Genomic DNA, 23567 nt, shown 5'->3' on the forward strand with positions numbered 1-23567 from the left:
GCCGCATCATCACATTACCGCAGAGCTAAACATCAACCAGTCTTTTAGTTCAGTAGACCTTGCTCCGTGTTAAATATTTTACAGATGTCTGGACTGTGACTGGATTCTAAACTGGTTATGTCACACATTCCTGCTCACATACAGATGCACCTACTAAACAGAGAAAAGAGAAACGTCCCCTCTTCATCAATGTGAAAGCAGCCTTCTGCACATACATCATTCTGCCCAAGTGAAGTAACACGAAGAAAAAGGCATTTCTGACTAACAATGTATGTAATGCATTACTTCTACTTGAGATTTTTTGTAGTTTTGCCACTTTTACTGAAGTGAAAGATGGGAATCGGCTACTTCCTGCACCACTGGACTATCTGTTCAGAAGCTCGTTTTGATCTCCTGTGTCATTAGAGGACAACTGCGCAAGACCAAACAGTATGTGTGACTGCAACCAAGCAACAGATGTCTGTTTTAGTAATATTCATACGGAGTGAGATGTTGCCAACTGGTGGTCCCGATCAACAACGTGAACAATGAGCTTCACAACAGTTGCCATTTTCACACCTCGTAAACACATGTAAGTGCCAGTACTTATAACTTGTTTTTGGGTGTGAATTTTGCCTTGAAGGGCACAGAAGGGAATTGTCGCATCCGTCATTAAAGATAATTAATGCTCTTCGTTGCACGTAGAATATTGTGAAACAAAGCTTTATATTCTGGGCAAACGTGTGCGTCTTACTTGTAATACAGGCTGAAAAAAATACACAGCGAGCAAACAAAACTCAACAGGACTGAATATGAATTTATTTTTGGCATTTGCTTGTTACATGCAAATAAAGGAAAAAATAAACAACTGTCCAATTGAAAACAGGAAGAACACATTTTGAAAAAAAAAAAAAATGTCTGAAGAAGAGTGTGTAGAAAATGTGATCATTCACTATATTTTGCTATTAAACTGGAAGCTAACATAACATATTTAGATATTTTTCATGTCAAACATCTTCCTTATGAAAAACAGTCAGAAGCAGTAATATTGAAGCGTGTGACACTCAAGAACAAAGAAGATCACTGTTACACAACAGCTGCGTATGTTTGTGGTTTTTCTGCTGCGTGCACTATTTCGTTGATCTACGAGTATCAAAAGCTTCAATAAATAAGCAAGATGCTTGAAACGGTCTTAATTTAACCAACGTTTCAAGAAAACAAAAACCCAATGTGATGAATACATATTACTTGAATGTCCTGTGCTCTGCGTTACATATTAAACAAAGTGTGGCCAAGCTCATAATAAAAAAAAAATGACTCAAGTAAAGAATAAAAGTCTGACCCGCTGTAGAGCTTTGACTTCTCTTTATCTCTCTTTAACTGAATAGTGGAATCAAGCCTATGATCTGATGCCACTTTTTCTCTGATGAAGAAATCCCTAAAAAAAAAAAAAAAAAAGAACCTGCACTCTGTCCACTAGGAGACAGCAGAGTGACAGAGGTAATAAAGTCGCCCTATAGCGTCAATTCTCAGAGCACCTGTGACTGGGAACACGGAGATGCTGAGGAATACATGGGGGAGGAAGGTTACAAAACAAAGAGGCTGAACAGCTTGGGGAGCCATTAACTAAATGTTGACAACACGTAAACACTGAACTACTGGGGACTGAAGAGACATATTGGGAAGGAGTACGCACATCGGTGACATTAGTAGAGGCCATGAGGGTAATGTCGGGGCTGGGAATGTAGAACTAGGTTCATCAGTAACGGCTCCTTAATGGGTCACGATTTCTGGAGCAATCTAAAAATGGTGATCTTTGTGATAGTTACTAGAAGTGATACGGGGTGTGGGTGACCCAGTTGGATGTCTGAGCTTTAGTGCGCTTGGCAGAGCTGTGGGTGGTGAACAGGGATTTGAAGACCTCTGACTTCTCGGTCATCTCCTGAACGGACCTTTTGGTGGTGGAAGACGTCGAAGACTTGCTGTCTGTAGCGGAGCCGGAGGATCCGGAGGGTCCGGCCACAGCTAGGTGGTAAAATGGCAAATGACAGGGTAAACAAAACAGCAGGATGAAGATAAGAACAAAGACAAACAAGGCAAAGAAAATTCATAAAAAGGAGGGGAATATGATTGTTGCTAATATTTAAACCTGCTTTCTCTCTGTTCTGATACAGTTTTATAATTGATGTTCATTTTGTTCTGTAGTAAACAAATGATATCACTGGAGTAGTATGAATTCACTGAACAGATCAACTTTGAATGTGGGGGAGATTCCTTACAGTAATGTCAGTCCCTGTCAGTACATGTCAGTCCCTGTGTGTGTGTGTGTGTGTGTGTGTGTGTGTGTGTGTGTGTGTCCAACTGGTTAGCTAATCGACGCCACTCATGGATGGAGGAAATCCCACAATCAAAGATATGATCTTGATTTCGAACTGTGCACTTTGAAGTCTGCAGTAAATCTTTGTTTGTCTGTATTCATCAAAGAAACGTGTGCTTCGCTACCTGACTGGCTGCTTTCGCCACCATTTTCTTGAGAGTTCTCCGTTAGATCCACTTGTGGAGCTTGTGCGTCTTCTGTGGGAAGAAACAAGAGTCAGACAGTTTGATGAAGACGGGGAACTTCATTCAATGTTTGAAGTATTAACTAGCTAGGATTTCAGAAAATGTGTATACCTATATATGAATGATATGTAAGGTATAAAAACGTTGCAGAAAAGCTTTCTCATTCAAGTTGAATTCATGATACACTTTGCATGTTGTGAACACACAAGCAGGAAGAGAAAAGCTGCACTTTTTTTTAAAATTTTTTTAAATTGTTCCAACAAAACCTTTTGATTTGAGTAAAACATATAAACCGCAAGTGTTTTTCAAGCAAACTTCCTGTTCACTTGTGAGGCAGGAACCCGGTGCTGTTCTGGAGAACTAAACAGGAAACCAAACCAATGCTCTCCGAGGAAACAGAACACTCTGATCCAATAAACACAGAGCCTAACTGTAAAACCACTGTACCTGTTCCAAACATCACCTTTTATAGGGTTTGCATTTCTTTCATTTTCACGAGACTCGGAATGAAAATAAATTTGGGATAGAAGTAATTTACTGTTAAAAAAAAAAAAAATCCACTTGCCCGGTTAGTACGGTTCGTTTGGGGCTGGTGTGAAAGCAGTCAATCAAACCCGTGAGCGGACCAAACAATCAAATAAAGACCGGTGAAAAGATCATGAAACCAGTTCAGGAAACGATCTTTTAAAATTGTACCCGGTCATTTCATGAAGACCGTTAACGCTCAGACAGTAATAAGCCGTGAATCATTACTGTTGGAGACGCCTCCTTTTTGTCCTGTCTCTACCTGTTAGTCATTCTTCATAACATGCAATGATTTGCAGACTAATAACAGCCTACTGATAATGCTTTATGATCAGTTGTTTCTTCGAGGACTCTTTGTGACAACAAAGAACACAAACAGAAAGTCTGCTCTCTGTCGGTGACACCAGTGAAACAAAGCAAACATCTCCTAACAACATAACAAATGAAAACACGTTTATGAAAGAAAACATGAACTGTAATGAAATATGTAATGTAGACTATTAGACTCTCATCTACTGGCTTAGGGGAAGTTATATACGTCATCCACGTCTCACAGCAAAGTCTAAAGTCAGCTCCAATATCTACAGACTCAAGTGGTTCAGATGGTGGTGTCACACTCTACAGCGTTATTCTAACACAGTATCCTATTTCTCCATCGAAACGTTTAACACATCGCTATGTAATGGGATTTCCTGAGAGTTTAATGTTTGAATAACCCAGCTAACTCAAAACAGCAAATTCAATACATTATTCAAATTAGGAAGTCAAGTTTTTCTTTTAGCTGCTTGGTTTTGTTTATGTAAAAACAGATTTGTTTGAAGAAGATGGATGATGCCTCAAACAGGCTTCAACAAACCTTTTGATTCCAACGGTGCGGCCACTGTTTCAGCTGCTCTGCTTGCTTTGCTCTTCTTTGATTTCTAAAAATGAAGTTGATTATTATAAGAAGACAAGCATTTATGATTGGATGAATCAGTTTTCTCTCTCTCTCACACATCTTCCTGTTAGATCAGCAATTCTGTTTAAAAAACAAACTCACCTTAGTTTTGGCTTTGGCCCGCCCCTCTTCCATCCTCTTCCTCAGCTTCTCCACCTCCTCCTTAGTGCCGTTGAGCACAACAACGTCCTCAATTTTAAACGTTTCGCCACACTAAAACAAAAACATGAACGCTCAGTTAAGAGACACGGACCGACAGTCTGAAATAAATATATTCTAACAAATACAAACGCCAGCGTCAGAAGAAGGAGCAGCGAGCGGTGGAGCAAGGCTGATTGTAATGAACATCCATTTGACCCTTTTACACACAGTATGTTTATGCATGTATTTGTTGTATCATGATGTACACTGAGACAATATCATGGTGGTGTATCGCCCTTCCCTGCTCAGAGTTGTTGCTATATCTTAGTGTCAAATAATCAAGTTAAACGCATCACAACAAATTCATATCTCAAAACGTTTTCTAGTGTCTAGTGATGAAAAGCGTGTGGTGAAAAAATAAGAACCTGAATACATTACATCATTTATTTTGGTCATTATTGCCAAGACATATTTTATTATTTTAGTGTATTTCTTATCCTTTTATGTCATGTTTTTTTTTTTTTTTACTTATTTAGTGTGTTTTTAAATGTTTTAACAATCAGAAATGGGCCATAAGTTACAAAGGGTTGGGGAAACCTTTTAAAGTGTCTTTCACCGAGACACATTTAACTAATATATATTTAGGTGTGAGGCTAGTTTAAAGATGCATTTCTCTGAGGTTAACCCGATTTCTAAAAAAACACATCACCCGGATACATCAGGACATTCAAATGTGCAAACCTCTGTAAAAACAAGTAATGACTCGGTGAAAAGTCCACAAACTCCAGATAAGGAGATGTAGTCCTACTTTGACTTGCAAAGCAATGTTTTGTTTATCCGGCTGGGTGCAAATCACAATTAATGTTGCTCTGTTCAACACAAGAGGGATAATCTCAGCGAACAAGGTGTCAATCAGGACCCCGCTTCAGCACTGAACGAGCTACTTGACAGGCGACGAACAAGAAGGGGAACAAGACAGAGAGACGCTGTGGATGATTCAACGTGTGTGTACTGGGCAGAGGAACTGGGATGAAAGTCCATTTGAGAGGGAGAGAAAAAAATTATGCAAAGCAAGAGGACAAAAAAGAAAGATGCAACACACCAGTGAGCAGGAAACTGTAAGGGGGGGTGGGGGAGTGGAAAAAGAGAGAGAGAGAGAGAGAGAGAGAGAGAGAGAGAGAGAGAGAGAGAGAGAGAGAGAGAGAGAGAGAGAGAGAGAGAGAGAGAGAGAGAGAGAGAGAGAGAGAGAGAGAGAGAGAGAGAGAGAGAGAGAGAGAGAGAGAGAGAGAGAGAGAGAGAGAGCTGTGCGCTGCTGCTGGTAACCAGGCAGGGACAGACCTCGTCTCGTGGGGATGTGGGGGGAGCGACTTAATCAGCAATGAATACAACAAGAGGGGGAAAAAAAAAACTGTCTCACTCTATCAGGGTCCCAAGCTCAGAGAGCACAATCTCAGACTCTCCGTACAAAACAATCCTGCGTCAACTAAGTTTAGGCCAAACATAGGACAGAAATACTACTACTACTACTGCTGCTGCTGCTGCTGCTGCTGCTGCTGCTGCTGCCAATGGTGCAAATGGCTTCTGATCTCCACGGGACTCTGGGCGGTTTGTAGTAGCAAGCTCGGAGTAGCTGTCCAGGTAACGATGATCCGACGAGGCGCTGATGTGTAACGTTTTGTTCTTCACCATTCGGACTACAGACTGAACTGCCTTGAAGGTAAAAGGCTCACCTTGCCCCGTCTTTGGCATTCTGTATCTGCCTGCGTGTGTGTGTGTGTGTGTGTGTGTGTGTGTTTGTATGTGTTGCATTGATATAAAAGCTTTAGATGTTTGATTCAGACAGCAAACATAAACATAAAATAGAGATATGATCTAAAAACAAATGTTGGAAATGTTAAATGATTATTATCTTATAAACAACAGATCTTAAGATTTTTGACTGAGCAAAAAAAACGAAAAAAAAACGAAGAGAAATACCCCCCATGTACAAACATTGAGAGCAATCAAGCTACACGTTTTGTCTCATTACATGCCGGGTTGGTCTCAGTGAAGGAAGGTGTGAATGGGGGTGGATGTTGGTGGCATCTTGACGGAAGATTAGAAACGTGCATATTTCCATGACACCCCCCCCCCCCCTATGGAAATCTGTATCTTTGGTGTTGTTTTCCAGGAACAGCAGGACTCAAGTGAGGACACCTCACCGACATGGGATTCGGAATAGTCCTCAGAGACATTCTCTCCAAAGAGCAAAGTGCGGCTAACTTGTAGAATGAAAGACAGACGTATGTGAAGTTTTGAGACGGTTTTGGGAGTTTAGCTGGATGGCAACAGTCTCTGAGAATGCCTTGCATTAAGATTTTAGTCAAAAATAGACTGTGACATATAATAATACTAATTAGTTATTCCCAGGTGGCAGGCTCTTTGTGCCTCTGTATCAAATACTACTCGTCAGCTAGGACGGTTCAGAGGGTTCCTTGTGAGTGTTGTGTTTTACGTGACAGACAGACTGCCGGGTATCACACGTATTACCACGGTACTGCTCTTCTCTCAACTCTCTGTCCCGTCGGTCTGAAACCTTTCCTCATATCTCACAAAATGTTGTTCATTTACTTGTCGCTATCTGTTGTACCTTGCACATGACGTTCCTGAGGTATTCCTGTTTGTACAGATTTCAAATGATCCGCCAAAGCTCCGTCACTCAGTCTCTATATCGTGTTTCAATAAAAGCTGTAATCACTTTCATCATTGAGAACATTCATTTGTCAATTGTTTTTCAGTGAATGAAAATGAATATAAATCAATTGGTTCAATCTATGAAATAACAAATCACAGCCATTCTCAATTACTCATACTCATTTTTTTTACATTTGCAAAATGTATTTTATTTATAATAAGAAACAAAAGAAAGCAAACTATAGCCAGATATTGCCTATTATTTTTACGTGATAATTGACAGATGATTGATTATTAAACTACTATCATTCCAGCACTAGTGTAGATGCATCTTCCTTACAGCGATAGACATATTCATATCAAAAACTGCCATGAGTGTATTTAAATAGGTTTATTTTAGTACTGTATATTTTGTAGACTGGTGAAAGTAAAAAAAAAACAATATTTATTATTTGGCACATTTACTTCATGCTTTTTCAAATTAGAAGCCAATGAGAGAGAAGTTATATGATAATACTAATGATTGTGATCATAGTCATAAGGATAACAATATTATTAATATATACATTTGTCATTTTTTTAAATTTAAAGACGAAAGGAAAGAGAAGACAGAAAGTGAAAAGAAAGCCAAGAATTAGATTTGTCACTAAAAGACCAAATTCTGTACACTAAACTACATTTCTTGATCTAAAAACTTGCTCCGTCAATTAGCGCTGACCTACATATTTAACCCCATTTCATATCCCTCAGGAGTTCAAGACCCTAACTGCGAATTACCAACGTGGATGTCTTTTGTCGCAGGAGTTGTATCTGTGGTGGTGCTGTTTGGATACGGTGACGCAGGGCTATTATGTACCAGCTTGAGGGGACAAAATGCAGCTTCCTGTTGTGCCTGGGGATGAGTATCATTATCTGTTCAGTTATTTACATGAGGGCCAGGATGCCGACAGAGCCCAAGCTGCTAGAGCCTTCAAGCTGCAGGCCCTTCTCCACTGAATGTAAAGCTTTACTGCCCGGCACGGAGGAAGGCGTGGAGTGGTACCGCCGTGACTGCCAGGTAAGTGGATATAATACAAGTTAAACTGAAGTGAGAATCACAAATGTTACATGGGTAACTATGTTTTGATGATAGGTGTAGTGTTAATACATTTTTTCTTTTTGTCTATAGGTGGAAAGCTATATTCTGAATAGTCGCATACGGTGTTCCAAATTGATCGGAGACCTACACTTCATCACGAGACCTCTGAGTCGGGAGGAGGAGGACTACCCTTTAGCTTTCATTGTGACCGTTCACAAGGAGCTGGAGCTGTTTGTGCGCCTGTTGCGGGCCATTTACAATCCACAAAATGTCTACTGCATCCATGTGGACAACAAGGCGTCATCGGAGTACAAGGCGGCTGTACTGAAGCTAGTCGGCTGCTTTAAAAATACCTTCCTATCCAGCCACAGCGAGACGGTGACGTACGGTGGCTTTTCCCGCCTGCAAGCAGATTTTCACTGCATGAAGGATCTAGCACAGTCCAAGATAGGCTGGAGGAAGGTGCTGAATCTGTGTGGACAGGATTTCCCCGTCAAGAGCAACCTGGAGCTGGTGCGGTACATGCAGAGCAAAGAGTGGCGGGACAGAAACATGACGCCCGGGGTCAAGCAGCCGGTGTCCATGGGGCACAGGACACAGCTCCGGCACAGGGAGATAATGGGCTCACATGTAGCTCTGACAGGGCTGGGACTGAAGAAGGGTCCACCTCCACACAATCTGCAAGTTTATTTTGGAACGGCGTACTATGCTCTCACGAGGGATTTCGTAGACTTTGTTCTGAAAAGCCCAATAGCCCGGGACCTCCTGGAGTGGTCCAAAGACACGTTCAGTCCAGACGAGCACTACTGGGTGACCCTCAGTCACATCAAAGGTAAACAGTTTCAAACGGGTGCACGGGGGGCCGAAGTTATGCAGCGCAGATCCTAGAAAAGAACTATTAATTATTAACTTGTGTGATTATCATGTTTAAACACAATGAGTTGTGCGGTACAGAAACAATCAATGCAACAAGGTCAAACAGCACATTTGGTTCCTAAACGTTTTACACAGACTCATTGACTGGGCTTTTATGTCAACATTTAAAATTTGCATGAGCGGTGTGAACTAATGCAATATGATGGTAAGGGACAACACCCGAGTTAATCCCCTTTGTCGAGTAAAATTAAAGCGTTTTTACGCGTTACTAACAACTTGCACAGACGGCACTTATGTGTTCTTGAAGTACCGCAGATCCTTTATTTTCATCCCACACATACGGCACAAAGGAAAAAAGTACAGCTTATGAGCTTATGATCAAGAAACATTTATCAGGAGTTCCCCTCTGATATCCTACGTATATGCACCTTTGGTAGTGTGGGCGTTTTTTCCACACTCGAGTAAATGATCGAGACAAATCGAATTTGAAACTACGGTTCAAATCATTCAACACACAAGCATATCAATTCTCAAGAAATACTGCCATTGCTCTTTACCAAGAAACTGACTGAAGGGTGCGGTTGAAATGCAGTGGGCTTATTTCCCCTTTTTAAGAAATGAAGTGGAATAATCTGTAATCTTTTGGCAACATATCTGTCCTGAGGTAGCAGACTTTATCTTAGGAAAAAGCCTAGTCTTAATGTCTGCACTGTTTTGCACTGAACCCTCACAGACTGATATCAATATTGATCATTTCATCAAGACATTAGCAATACCTGAAACTCTTTGTAATTTCTCTGTTCAGGATTCAGGATTATTGTTCACAGGGCTGTGTTTATAAGTGATGAGTAAATACTAGGCCTGTTTGGATGCTTCCCATAGATGAGCTTAGGGAAGCGATTGTGCACTGCTATTGTGCACTGAGGTAGGAAAGTTAACTAGACATGTGAATGAGGTGAAGAGGAAGCCGTACTGAAAAGCGTACATGCACGAGCTTCACAAAGAGGACGTTTATGCTCGAGAAAGTGTTTTCAAACAGCTCATTTAAGTTTTACAAAAAGAAAAGGCTTATGAAGGAAAATTCACTTCCCCACCTCCGATAAAGAGCACGCAGTCGCTTCCCCCACAAAGCATCGGGGACAATCTCCCACACGGTGGATGTGACAGTTTGAAAGAGGAAAGTAAATTAAAGTAAACTAAAAGTTCAATCAAGTCAAATAACTAGAATTAGTCTTGTCTGGTTGTGTGTTTGAAGAAGCTCCAGGCAGCCATCTAGATGGAGGTTGGGAAGGAGACGTCCGGTCCATCAAGTGGAGGGATCAAGAGGGAACGACACACAGTGGCTGCAAAGGTACAGTACAGAGCTGCATGTGTAATAATGAGGTACTACTTGGTTGATTAATCCCTGTACCACAGGGCTCATCTGTGGTCTAGCTTAAATTCTACTCGTCTTGTGTGTATAGTGAATTATTGATACTATGTGAATCGGTAATCTAATTTACAAAGAAATGACATTAGTCCTTTTTCAGCCAAACCCACTACGACACATATAAACGTGTACTGATTAATAACTTTTCCTTCACATTAACCTACCGCTTACTCTCTTACGACAAAAACATTGTCTGCTCTTTACTCTTTGTTTTATGTTTGGCTCCAGACAGGATTACAGGACCAGTTACTTGCAAAGGCAACACAAGATTTACAGAACAAAAGATGATAAAAAGGACAGATACGAGGGTTTATCTGATGTGACGTGCTCTTCAGTAGGTTGTCTGTTTTGAATGACCTTTTACAGGTTAAAGATTCAAAAAAAAAAAAATAGGGTTTTTATGTAACAATGTGCGGTAAAACAAACTCAGACCTTCTATCTAATATATAAGTAAAGACCAATATTGTTGTTGTCGTGTTCCAGGGCATTACGTACGAGACATCTGTATCTATGGCGTGGAAGACCTGCCGTGGATCATCAACAGGAACAGCATGTTTGCCAATAAGTTTGAGCGGGACACCTTTCCTGAGGCCCTGGACTGCCTGGAACAGTGGCACAGGACCAAGGTGTTGAACCAGGCGACTGTTTCCATAGAGCCATCGTGGCTTCTGGCCACACAGAGCAACTCAAGCCGCAGCTACTTCAACAGCACCGCTGGAGCATGAAATCGTTGTTGGCTGTGAATGCCAAAAATGTGGGCAGGAAAAAAAAACTGAACCGAGAACGTCAGGAGGACGAACGATCCCCTTCCTCTGTGACAAGGCTACCGGTCACGCACATATTTGTCCATGTATGAAACTCCAATGGCTGTCCTGATAATCAGAAGACAGTGTGACTAAAATAACTTCACAGTACAGCAAAAGTACGAGTTCTATTTAAAATATACGAGTATATAACAGATACTATTTGAGACAACTGCACTACACAAGGAATTTAACAACTGAATATGAATTTCATATTGTTTAATTAAATTAAATATTTGATGTTGTTAAATTTAATGTGTGTTCCAGTTTAAAAAAAAGCAGTTTTTTTATTTAATTAATGTGTAGCAGGTGTATACTATGTAATGGGAAAATATGTCATAGTCTCATGTGAAGGTTTAAAGAATGTAAGTCCTAAAAGAGCAGACACCAAACTGTAGTTTCAGTAGATGACTTTAATTAGTTTAGTATCCAGGTGTCTTGTTATCTGTTATCATTGTGCACTGTTTGTTTCTTCTTCGTAAGACAGAGAGGCCTTGGGTAACAGAGATCCTCTGTTTGAAATACTTTTGACTTCCTTTGTGACGCGTTATCTGAAGTTGTAAAGGCGTAAACCTTTGCATGCAGATATGATGAGTGAGGGTAAAGAATGTCTATTCTGTCTCTGCAATGGTCATTTTAACGATGTCACAGTGGCTTCAAAGGAAGCATCTGTTGTGAGTTTAAACTGTTTATTGTAAGGCAGACTGTGAACAAAGGGATTTGCAAACAGGAGATAAAGCATCTTCCTGACTGTCTTAAATGAAGTATACTAAGGCCCTGTCCACACTACTCCGTTTCTCCTTGGATGCAGATTTGTCAAATAGAAACGATCTCCGTCCACACGGGAGTTTCAGCATCATTCTCGAGTTGATCGAGATTAACACGGCAGCCTTCGAAGGCGGACAGCACGTGACCATTAACGTACAGTGGGCATGCGCGTGACGGTGTAAACAGGAAGTGGATTGCTTGCTTAGTTTTAAAAAAAAGAAATACGACAGAGTAATAAAGTAGTCTTTAATAATGAAAGGTTGTATTTGATACTTAAGATCTTCCTCTAAAATCTCCCTCTATAAACTCAAACAGACACAGTTCGTGGAAAGTTTTAGAAGTTTTATTTTTCAGACGTAGTTACAGAGCTGCGGGTCTCTCTCTCTCTCTCTCTCTCTCTCTCTCTCCAAATTTACTTTAACATCAACACTTACACATAAACATTTACTAGATTATGGGTCCATCAATGTGGTCAACACACGTCTCTCACTCGTTTCCTCCGTGTTGTTGATGTCTGTTCTCACTAGTAGCTCTGAACATCATGTCCGACTAGCTAGCTTCTAAGCTAATTTTAACATTACCGCCAATGGAGAAATGCTAACCGCGATTAGCATTTAATACAACACAAATGTTATACTAAAAACAGATGATGTCATTTTTAGGCATGTGTTCATACTGTCGGTCGTTCATACCTAATTACTCACAAATGGAGCAGCCATTATCAAGTTTGATTCACGGTAAAAATCTCACAGCACATGACAAAATAATTTGGACAAAAGAAGGCCATTCGGCTTTCACACAAATGAAATGTGCTTTGCAAACACCTCCAACTCTTGGGTTGCCAGATCCGAACAAACCGTTCACTCAGACTGTAGATGAAAGACAGGGCTGCATGACCTCTGTGTTGCTACAATCACATGGTGATAAACTACGACCAGTTGCGTATTTCTCCGCAAAACTCGATCCTGTGGCGGCAGGCTTGCCACAATGTTTGCGTGCAGTGGCCGCGGCTGAAAAGGCACTCGCTGCCTCACGTGACATAGTAGGATACGCTCCATTAACTTTGCTCGTTCCTCATTCGGTGTCTTTGATTCTCCTCGAACAGAAATCGTCTCACCTTTCTGCAGCGCGATATTTGCGTTATCACACATGTCTCTTAGACATGCCAAACGTAACGGTCAAACGCTGTACTAATCTTAACCCTGCATCATTACTTCCTATTCCTGGTGACAGAGAGGAGCACAACTGTTTAGCTGAGCTCCAAGCTCAGTGCACTCCTCGCCCTGACTTGATGGACACTCCGCTGCCCAATAGCGACATGGTAATGTATGTGGATGGATCTGCCTCTCGCGATCATACTGGTACTAATCTTGTGGGTTTTGCTGTTGTTTCGGACTCAGAAGTGCTGTGTTCAGGTTCTCTGCCATGTCACCTCTCAGCCCAGGCAGCTGAGCTCATCGCGCTCACCGAAGCATGTAAACTTGCTGAAGGTAAAACTGTTACAGTTCACACTGACTCTCGTTATGCATTCGGCGTCATCCACGATTTTGGAAGTCTGTGGAAACACAGAAAGTTCCTTAAGTCTGATGGTAAACCTGTTTTGCATCAAACTCTCATTGCTGAACTGTTAGAGGCCATTTTGTTGCCAACAGCAATTTTTTTTTTTTGCTGTTTGCTGTTTTTTTGCTGTTTGCAAATGTGCTGCTCATACAGGACACACTGACGTCATTTCAACAGGAAATGCATGTGCGACATGCTGCTCGACTTCCTGTCCCCACTTCTTGCCACTCCGGAAGAACGTAGGCTGTGGTCAGCTTCAGGTTGCACATACACTGATGGACTGTGGTCAGGGCCTGATGCTAAACCATGTCTGCCTAAGCATTATTTCAGCCATTATGCTAAGTTGACACATGGGTTAGACCACGTGTCAAAAGGGGGAATGTTGAGTGCATTAAATGAGACATGGTTCACAAAGGGATTCACAGCATATGCACAAAAATTCTGTTCTGCATGTGTAACCTGCTCTACTCACAATGTAGGCAGGCCCGTGGCAGTGTCTAGCCAGGCTGCACATCCGCCTCCGACACGCCCTTTTGAGCACATTATGATGGGAAAATATGTCATAGTCTCATGTGAAGGTTTAAAGAATGTAAGTCCTAAAAGAGCAGACACCAAACTGTAGTTTCAGTAGATGACTTTAATTAGTTTAGTATCCAGGTGTCTTGTTATCTGTTATCATTGTGCACTGTTTGTTTCTTCTTCGTAAGACAGAGATAAAGCATCTTCCTGACTGTCTTAAATGAAGTATACTAAGGCTCGAAGGATGACCTGCCTTTTATTGTGTTCTTTGTGTATTCTTGTTAGCTAAGCAGATAACAGGAAGCTGTCTGAGCATAAATGTCCATGCATTCTGACTGTTGGGTAGAGCACTCATACAGATCACTGCAATGTGTCTGTGAGACTGTTCTCTTTGCTTGCAAGCAAATAAATTGACTTTACAAACCTTGATCGTTCATCAAAACTCTGTTTTACTTTATATTGTTTAGAAAACCTTCACTTTCTTCTCCCGACTAGTCATAAGAAATATTCCACAACAACTAACAAATAAAGACGATGTAAAAAAAATCTCCCTTCTTTCCTTTTTAAAACAAATGATGCCACAGAGGAGAGGGAGGGGCGGACCATACCGGTCTCCTCCCTCCCTTCACAATATGCCACGGCAACATTAATTCAGCACCACGCGTCAATGGAAAGCGTCAGATAGTAAACAAAGTGCACTACTAAATTGTAAACAGAGTATGAAGTCTAGGGTCGTACCAAATAGTTGGAAGCTTCACAGCTTCATTCCAAATGTTGAAATAAACATCAGGCTCCACTAACATCAGTATTGTTCTATTTTTAAATTAGAATCCAGTGGTGGCTGCGTAGAATTCTTTCAAACTCATGGGATCCAAACATTTCCCATAACTCCAGAGCGGAAAGTCTAAAAATATAACTGTATTAAAAAATGACGTCATCTTCTCCAAAATTCACGTTTTTATCTAAAAAAAAACAAAAAACATTCTGCTTCTCACCATATTCGTTGGTCTTTCAAAAACAATACTTCCACTGCAGTAAACCTACTTCTCCAATTTTCAGAGTTGTCCATTGAAATAGCAATGAGCCAGGTGCAGGCGCCGTTTACCAAAAGAGGAGTTGGACACGCCCACAATGCACATGCGCCATCATTTTTAGACCATAGGCCCCAAGAGTCCATAGCCATGAACAACTCTGTGAGGCTGTGCTTTGAGGTAAATGTTAACATCGGCATGCTAACATGCCCACATTGACAGTGCTAACATGCAAATATCGAGCAGGTTTAATGTTCACCGTCTCTCTTTAGCGTGTTAGAAAACAAACATTTTCTAATCAGCACAAAACACAAGTTCCAGCAAAGGCTGAGGAAAGTGAAAAGTACTTACTCCTAAAAAGATGAACAGTGAACCCTAAAGATGCTTAAAGACTCTTGGGTGAAAAAGAGTGAAAAATAAGTGATGTCCTGAGGACAGCTGGGCCTGTGACAATAGTTTACCTTTCTAACAATTATGACAGAAAAAATGCCAACATAAAATATTGTAGCGAACAACAGAGAGCGAGCTGTATCCAGCGGTCAGAGGTGTGAGTTAATCGGTGTCCCCTCTCAATACACTCATAACGCACTAATAATAAATATGTCCCACAGTGCTTAGGAGCTCGCACTCAACACCACACTTCCTTTGGTCCTCATCAATACACCCACCAAGTGTGAAGGTGATCGGCTGAATGATTGCTGAGAAAATCGAAGGACAGAAATAAAGACATTCATACGGAGACTCCTTCCATTTTAGGTAGGTAACCAAACATCTGCCAAAGACAATCACACATCACAATGGGGTCGAATTGGAGTAGGCTGCCGGCTTCCTATTGCACTACAAAGGGACAGTCATTTGTACTGTACCTTCTTTTTTTTTTAAATATATAACTTTGAGTATTAGTAGTCTTCTAAATACCTTAAATAGTGTTTTTTTCTTCCACGCTACACAGATTTTCTGATGAGCTGGCTGACACAATTTATTCAACTAGTGTACAATGTTTTGAGATTTCCAAACCTCCCATGGGAGCTGTAAACCATTACACTTTTGATTATTAACACACACTCTTATTTATCCAAGCAACAGATTTTGCATCTGGGACCACGTCAATGCCAGACTGCTAATGTTTTATCTACATTGATAACAATGCTGCTTATTTACCAAGCATTAGCAGGGACAGAACCGCAGGAGCAGAAGCACTGCCAAACATTGAGAGGTCACTGATGGAGAGGTTTATGGAAAGGAAAGATTAAAAATCTATTAAACTAGTTTGCAGACCATTGGTTCATTGACGAACGTTTTAGTAGACAGACCGGGGGAAAAACAGATTAAATATTGCTCACCTTGTGGCAGATTTCTGTCTTGACCTCCTTCAGTGCCCTGTCAGAAAAGACACAGCCACAGGTCTGCAGGTAACAGAACCTGAAAAAGAAAACATCGAGGTATATAATACATGCCATTTCCTGCACAAAGTCAATTGTCAATAAAAGCATGTGCGGTGCATTCTTCTAACATTGTTTGATCTAAACGTTTGGATGAAAGTTAATACTGGTGATGAGAACAGCGAACCAACATATATTGACTTTTATAGCACGATGTGATCAACACAAAACTAGAATCTTTTGATTATACTCGATACATGGAGCAGGAGAGCACCCGCCTTTTTATTATTCTTAAGTTTTGGACCCGTTGCTTGTTGTTTTGTTACCTGTGCTTGCCATTTATCTCCAACCCAACAACAGGGCAAATGAACATGCCGCCGTGCATGTCTTCATATACGTCTCCTTTGGTATTGCATCTCTCCCCCTTCCACTCGGGGTTATCAGTCAAGTTCAGTTCCTTTATATCCTGTAAAGGGAGTGGATGGATTTACAGGTAAAACATTACATATGAAATCAATACAAGAGCATAGGGCTGGGCAATATATCAATATTGTAATAAGAGACTATATATCATCTTAGATTTTAGATGTCATAATATAAGTGTTGTCTTTTCCTGATTTACTTACTAGACTGTTCTAGCTGTTCTGTTATTTGTCTTTACCCACTTAGTCACTGTATCAGCATTACTGATTATTTATCAAAACTTGCATTTTGTAAATATATTGTGATCGCACCTATGGTCAACCCTACAATATCGCTGCAAAATACTGAGAGGTACTCAATATAATTTAGGTGTATTTTCTCCTTTTCGCCCAGCCCAGAAGTGTGTACACGTACACGCACACGCACACACACACACACACACACACACACACACACACACACACTTTGAGAGTAGAAAACGTCAGTGTCTACATACCTTGATCCCACGGATGTGGACTACGGCCTCAGCATTGGGTCTCTCAGCAGTCTTATCCAAAAGATATTCAATGATAGAATCTTTGTTGTAGAGCCTGAAACATAACACGGACCAGACTTTTAGGACATAGTGTGCTGGAATAAGCAGGTATTTCAAATATGGGTAAATAGATGGACAATGCTAACTGGTCATGTCAGGCTCATTAGTTTGTGACACAAACACAATATGTGCTCTTGTGTTTGTCCATCAAACAAAACAGCCAACTCTCACCTTCCCAGATCACAGGCAACAATGGGGCGTCTGAGTTTCTCCTGGGTCAAAGCACAGTATTTCCATTTGGCAGACAACTCGGCATTTTTATCCACCTGGAGACATGGACAGGTATGTAAGATCACGCCATACACAAATAACGTTCATCGTAGTCAAACCTAAAGACACGAGTGTAACGTTACCCGTTGTTTTTGAAAAGCTAACGTTAGCTAGCTAGCTGTCGAGTAGTTCGCCAGCCTTCTTGTAAGCTAACGCAGCATAACGCCGACAGCATACACAGCTAGCTAATATGTCCTTATAAGTAAACAACATATCTAAAATAAGTGAATCTACCACTTCATCATTTCTTAGTATCGATGCAAATAGCCATACGCTAATAAATAACTACTGGCAGCTAACGACAACAATGCTAACCGTTGTGACTTTGAAAAGGAAGAATAAATAAGCGTAACACACCTTCTCAACTTTTTTGGGGCCTTTCACCAACTCGTGTCTTTTAGGAATCGTGCCACCGTCACATCCCATCTTGAAGGCTGACTTGTAAAGTTGAGATTGAATCACGCAAACAGCTTCGGCTAGCTTACTGTGTACAAAGCTACCGACAGACAGGAAGTTATCGGGTTGTAAACAAACAACGAGAGATTTGCAAAGCTCGCGGGATGTGCGGCCAATTTGATGTCGCCCTCTAGTGGCGGAATGAACTCTTCAGCTGTATTTTGTAGGATCAGCCACAGTGTGGAAGCATCACCTCACATTTCAGTTTATTAGTTTCTGTACAGCAAGCAGTCCAAATGGGAGCTGCGAGAGGAATGCGAAGCAAGTAAACATTTTAAATAAATAGAAAAAATACAAATGATTTAACATAAGGATGGGGAAATATTGCCATGTACTTACTAAGTAACTGATTACTAATAATAACCTTTTCTTTAGTGATTTTCTTAGTTTTTCTACGCTATTGTAGCCATGCATGTAAATATGAAAAAACTATTTCACCCAGATTACTTCACCGGTTTACTGCCCATCCATCTATTAGACGTTTTCAGTCAGCCATTAAACCCAGTACTAGTAAGTGACATTAGTCTGCCTTTCAGGCCTGTTGTCAGAGTGGTCTAAAGATGAAAGTTTCCTTGGAAGATAGTTCAATGAGTGCTAATTAGATCTGTTTCCTGTGCCTTGCAGGCTGCAGATTAGTTTACTATCGATGGCGCTGTCCAAGAGCGACCATTAGTTTGGGGAATACCTCAGTGGAGACATCTCTGGCGGCATGACTGATCATCTGTGTGGAGAAGAAAACTGAATAAAAACACAGCATTGGACTTCATTTTGCCTGGGAAAATAGATTTCAACCTCTTCACGCTCACCACACACAGGCAGCTGCTACTGTGGTTGCCAAAATGTAGCAAAATTAACAAATATCAACATAAAAACATTTCTCCATTTAGCCTGTTTGTTCGATTGGTTCTTCCTGTAATCTATAAATTGTGTTATGTGTCTTATTGAATTTCCCCCCTTTCTCACACAGAGCTAAATGTTTAGTATGGATTTTCATTAGAGGCAATGGAGTAAAAGCTCTGTTAGCAAACTATCTGTTGAGAGAGTGGAGAGCCCCAGGCTGATAGTGCAAGCCAACACCTAAGGAACACAATGCACAATGGCCACTGGACAAAAGGAGACTAGAACAATGGTCTTCTATCCTTGTCCTGCATGTTCTGCTGTTTTCAAACTGCAGAGTTCCGTCATTTATTATAGTTTTGTGTATTCATGCCGGCTCGTACCTGATGCACCTAATCACAAAACATATGACAAAGATCTCTTGAGAGGAAAGTGAATTGACTCTTGGTAAAAAAAAAAGTGACACATTGTTGTATTTTGTTCCTGTGCTTTACATTTTAAAGTTCTAAATCAGCTATGAACACCGCTATAAATCTATGTTCAAGGACTGTACATCCAATGAATATGAACCTGATGTGTTAAAATACAGTTGGAAGTTCAATAATTCAACCTTAAAAAATGCAGTAGGCATGTAGCAAAAATATAGCGACCTAACCGGTGTCAGACTCATTTCACAGTTGAAGTGACTGCAATCCAAAGGTAGAATGCGTCACTGCCAGTGCCTAGTAGATCTCAACTGTTCTGATGTCTATCCTCTCCCGTTTTACAGTTAAATCTGAGTTTGCACAGCTGAAATGCAGCTTTCACTTCCTTATATCTCACCCTTTGATTGACCTCCCTACCACACATATCTTCCTGGCCTGCTGTGGTGCTACCCAGCACGGCTGACCCAAAGAAAACCCCAACCACCAAGCGCCCATCCAACCTCATGTTTATACTTCCATGATGAGTCCAACCTGCCCAATCAGACTTCAACGGACTGGCCATGAACTGAAACTGTATACATCTTAACCATCCCAGCCATCCGAGGCAGCCAGTGGAGACCAAGGCTGCATTAATTGCAACGACCAGCCCTGGTTGTGCACCGAGTCCAATGCATTTAGCGTTTCTAATTGGGAAGGAATTGCTTTGTTTACATTGGCCCTAGTTGATAGAGCTGGACCCTTATATCCCCCCCAGCCAATGGGGCTAAAGTCCTCTGAAGGAGAAAAACCAAACTGCGAAGCTGAGCTGGAAGGAAATTATGGGTAGAGGCATATTTACTCAATTATATTTGATCAACTAAGGCCATGCTGTGAGGCAATCTAGGGCTCTTTTTTAGTGTGTACTAGAGGAAAAACTTTTAAAAAAACTTTAAATTTGCTGTTATTTTCTGACTAGCAGTCCAAAACCCAAAGATAATTAATTAATAATGATATGTATAAAACAGGAAAAAGCGGCAAATCCTGACATTTGAGCAGCAATTTCCTGTAACAATACAATACAGTGGATGAAGTGGCACCATGCCGTGTGCAAGTATTAGAATTTAGCTGCAAATTCTGTCGTTGCCACAACATTTCCACTCAATAAAACGACTTCTATATGAAAGAATATTTTATTTGTGATTTTAAGATGAATAGGGAACACCGCTGCACTCAGTCAGCTCTAACACCATGTATCAAGCCATATGCAAGCTCATACCTAACATATAATGAGAAATCCAAAACCCTGGAAAAAGCACCCCACATCCAACATGAAGACTGCAAACGGGTTACCACACACCAGTCGACCACAATTATTTTCTCATTCCCTTTTCTGTTTATGTTGAAACTCACAGAGCTGAAATTATGCCAGTTGGAAACATTGCCCATAACTAATTTTTCTATCCTCTTGGTCAAGCAGTACGAGTGTGATTAACCCACTAGAGCTGAACTGATACAGATTGTTGATAGCTTGTACTGTAACACACCCAATCTGTCAGTGAGTGATAAACAGGGGGCGTTTGAAGTTTTTTTTTCTCTCTGATTATAACATTGTATCGATAAAATTCCAAATCTAGAGGATTATGATTTAGTATAGGTGATTCCGATTGGATTTGGAAGCACTTTAGATGAGTCAGCGGCAAAGTCATCAGGCTTTGTCTGTATCTCTCAGCTTCCAGGGTATCACTGTTGAACGAAAACACGGCAAATGTTGCCGTGATTCTTCCAGTAGACTATTGCGGACCATTTTCCCTCGTTGCAGCCGCCTGCTGTTTGACAGTTTTAATCCATTTGGCTGCTACTCAAGTGTACATCTCAACATTCTATTTACCACCAACTTCATGAAGCACTGGGACCTTTTATGATCCCAGCCAAGCTGAGACACAGACCTATACACCAGCACACACACACACACACACACACACACACACACACACACAGTCCACCTGGACGCATTTTTACCATTATCCAGTTCATGATTATCTTTTCCATTGTGGTAAACCAGTTCTGAACAGCTATATGGATACATGCACACACATATGGCTCAGATACAAACTATATGTATATATTCACACAGTGTATAAGCAGACAACTTTATGAAACACACACACGTGATCCTGGTCCCTCCTGGGTGTCTGTGACTGGGGTAGGACAGTCTCCATACATCAGTGGAGGCTATATGAATGGAACAATTGCATGTGCGCTGGCAGCACAGACGCAGTCACATCTCATTAGCTTAACGGGATACCCGAAAGGTTCTGACAGCGTCCTGGCTGTGATTGGTGTGGCCCGGGGTGATGGGGACATACCTGTGGCTGTCATGTGTACTCTGTGGGCACGTGGTGAAGACTAAGCACACGTAGCAGCCGAGGCCTGGCAGCAACGGCAAGATTCTGGGTGTCCACGTGCAGCTGCCGCCTCACCATACACGTCTTCTGCAATAATGGAACTCGCTCTCACTTTTTTGTTGTTTTTTTAATTCTTACTCTCACCGTCTCATGCCCTCTCTCACTCTCCCCTTCCCACACACACACACGCTCACATTACACAGACATGAGGGGAAACTGTGGGTGATTCTGTGTACCGCTGTGCCATGATGAGCTCAGTGCTAACTTTGAATGCTAACCAAGAATCAATTTGGAGTGGAGTTGTTATTTTGAGTGTGTTCACCTGACTTCATGGTTTAAATTCAGAGAGTACTTAGTCTTTAAAGCAATAGTTTGACAGTTTGGAAAATAGCAGTCACTTTCTTGCCGAGAGTTAGATGAGGGGGTCGATAGCACTGTAATGTTTTGTCTGGTAAATATTACCACCAGCTGCTTAGCTTAGCTTAGCTTTGGGTAGAGATGGAAAAATGAAGTAAAGAGCTAGCCTGGGTCTGTCGGAAGGTAACAAAATCCACCTTCCCGCACCTCTAAAGCTCACGAAAATGACCCGTTATATCTTGTTCATTTAATACGTACAAAAACTGTGGTGTAAAAATGACACGTGGTTTCACGGAGGGTTATGTGCCTGAGTTCTTCTAGTATACCTATTCCTTTTTTGAGCTTCTTTTCTCTGTCACGTTGTCTGAAAACTACTGTTCTTATGCTCTTAAAAATTTAGGATGTGTCATTGTCGGCACATCCATGTGTCGAGTTCAGGACAACTCAGAATTCTTCAATGATGTGCTGAAAATGAGCCTTCAGGCGGCAACGTTTTTTATTCAGTCCCCTCTATAGATGTCTCCCTGAGGGGTCTTTGGAAGAACACATGTTTTTAATAAGGGTCTTTACGTCTGGCCTTGCATAAATGTTTAGCAGCGTTCCTTCTGGGAACTGGGGCCTGTCTTTACAGTGGAGGCTAATCAGCTGTAAATTCTGTTTTAAAAAGGAAAAGGAAGGGCATGGAAGGAGTTAATCTCCAAGGCCCATTGACCCCTCTGTCTCACCCTTTATTCACTCTCTCTCTCTCTCCATCTCTCTCTCTCAAGCACAGATGCACATATAGTGCATAAACTCCCCCCTCCAGAGAGTTAAAGGAGGGGATGAAAACAAAAAGAAAAGAGAGAGAAGAAAAGCCAGAGGCTTTGACAAATGATCCAATAAACGGGTAGGGAGATTACAGGCTGGATGCCCACTGGGAGAGGAAGTGGGGCAGTAAATATTTTTTAAAAGCTGTCAATAAATGTCTAGCGTTGAATTGAGAGAAGTATCCACGGTCAGAGCCAAAGGAGATTGGGCCCCTGTGCTGGGTGCTTGTCTATGGGAGCTGTTGGTTAATAGTCTATATGGGCTGAGAGCCATTTAAGTGCCAAAATAATGTTTGAAAGAAACTGCTGCTGTTTGAGACAGAAACATGAAAGATTTATACCAGAATCAAAATCACCGTTTGACATGTACAACACAATCCATCCTTCCATTCCCCTCCCTGGAGCCGAGCCCAGCTGACATTTAGAGGTCAATTAAATGAAAATCAATCTTCATGCTGTCAAGGTTGTGAAAGGCAAGTTCCCAAAAATGTAATTTATGATGTATCAATAAGATTAAGATCATATGCAACTGTCTTTCTGTATTTCTTTTGGAGATGAATACACTTACGCTTATCCAATATCAATTTATTCATTAAGTGTGTGGCACTTCTTTAGAAAAACAGAAAATAGGATACCTGTTTGGGATGAGAGTTCAAGATTTATAACATCCTCTCCTGATAAATCCATTGCTTAGTTTATTTCTTCAGGCAGGTTAAAGTTGTGTAAGATGGAGTAAAATAAGAGTTGTTTT

At 41.1% G+C, this 23567-nt stretch overlaps 2 protein-coding genes and 1 long non-coding RNA gene across 3 annotated transcripts; 2 read left to right on the plus strand and 1 right to left on the minus strand.

The window, feature by feature from the left end:
* Window positions 1-776: 776 nt before the first annotated feature.
* Window positions 777-18089, minus strand: rtf2 (replication termination factor 2). The gene is made up of 9 exons (XM_076110512.1): window positions 17909-18089; window positions 17453-17547; window positions 17183-17276; window positions 16590-16729; window positions 16225-16303; window positions 4106-4216; window positions 3923-3986; window positions 2482-2553; window positions 777-2004 (listed from the first exon to the last, which is right to left on the minus strand). The coding sequence occupies exons 1-9, from the start codon at window positions 17975-17977 to the stop codon at window positions 1808-1810; spliced, it is 921 nt and encodes a 306-aa protein (XP_075966627.1). The 5' UTR covers window positions 17978-18089; the 3' UTR covers window positions 777-1807.
* gcnt7 (glucosaminyl (N-acetyl) transferase family member 7) lies at window positions 7639-11053 on the plus strand. Its single transcript, XM_076110513.1, has 4 exons — window positions 7639-7874; window positions 7986-8727; window positions 10027-10122; window positions 10684-11053. Exons 1-4 carry the CDS (start codon window positions 7668-7670, stop codon window positions 10923-10925), a joined length of 1287 nt encoding a protein of 428 aa, XP_075966628.1. The 5' UTR covers window positions 7639-7667; the 3' UTR covers window positions 10926-11053.
* LOC142970337 (uncharacterized) lies at window positions 17188-18893 on the plus strand. The gene is made up of 2 exons (XR_012959268.1): window positions 17188-17563; window positions 18632-18893. It is a non-coding gene; the product is annotated as an uncharacterized LOC142970337 (long non-coding RNA).
* Window positions 18894-23567: the final 4674 nt, after the last annotated feature.

Source organism: Anarhichas minor, unplaced genomic scaffold, assembly GCF_050575085.1.
Source record: "Anarhichas minor isolate MPS153535 unplaced genomic scaffold, ASM5057508v1 ptg000043l, whole genome shotgun sequence".
NCBI lineage: Eukaryota > Metazoa > Chordata > Actinopteri > Perciformes > Anarhichadidae > Anarhichas > Anarhichas minor.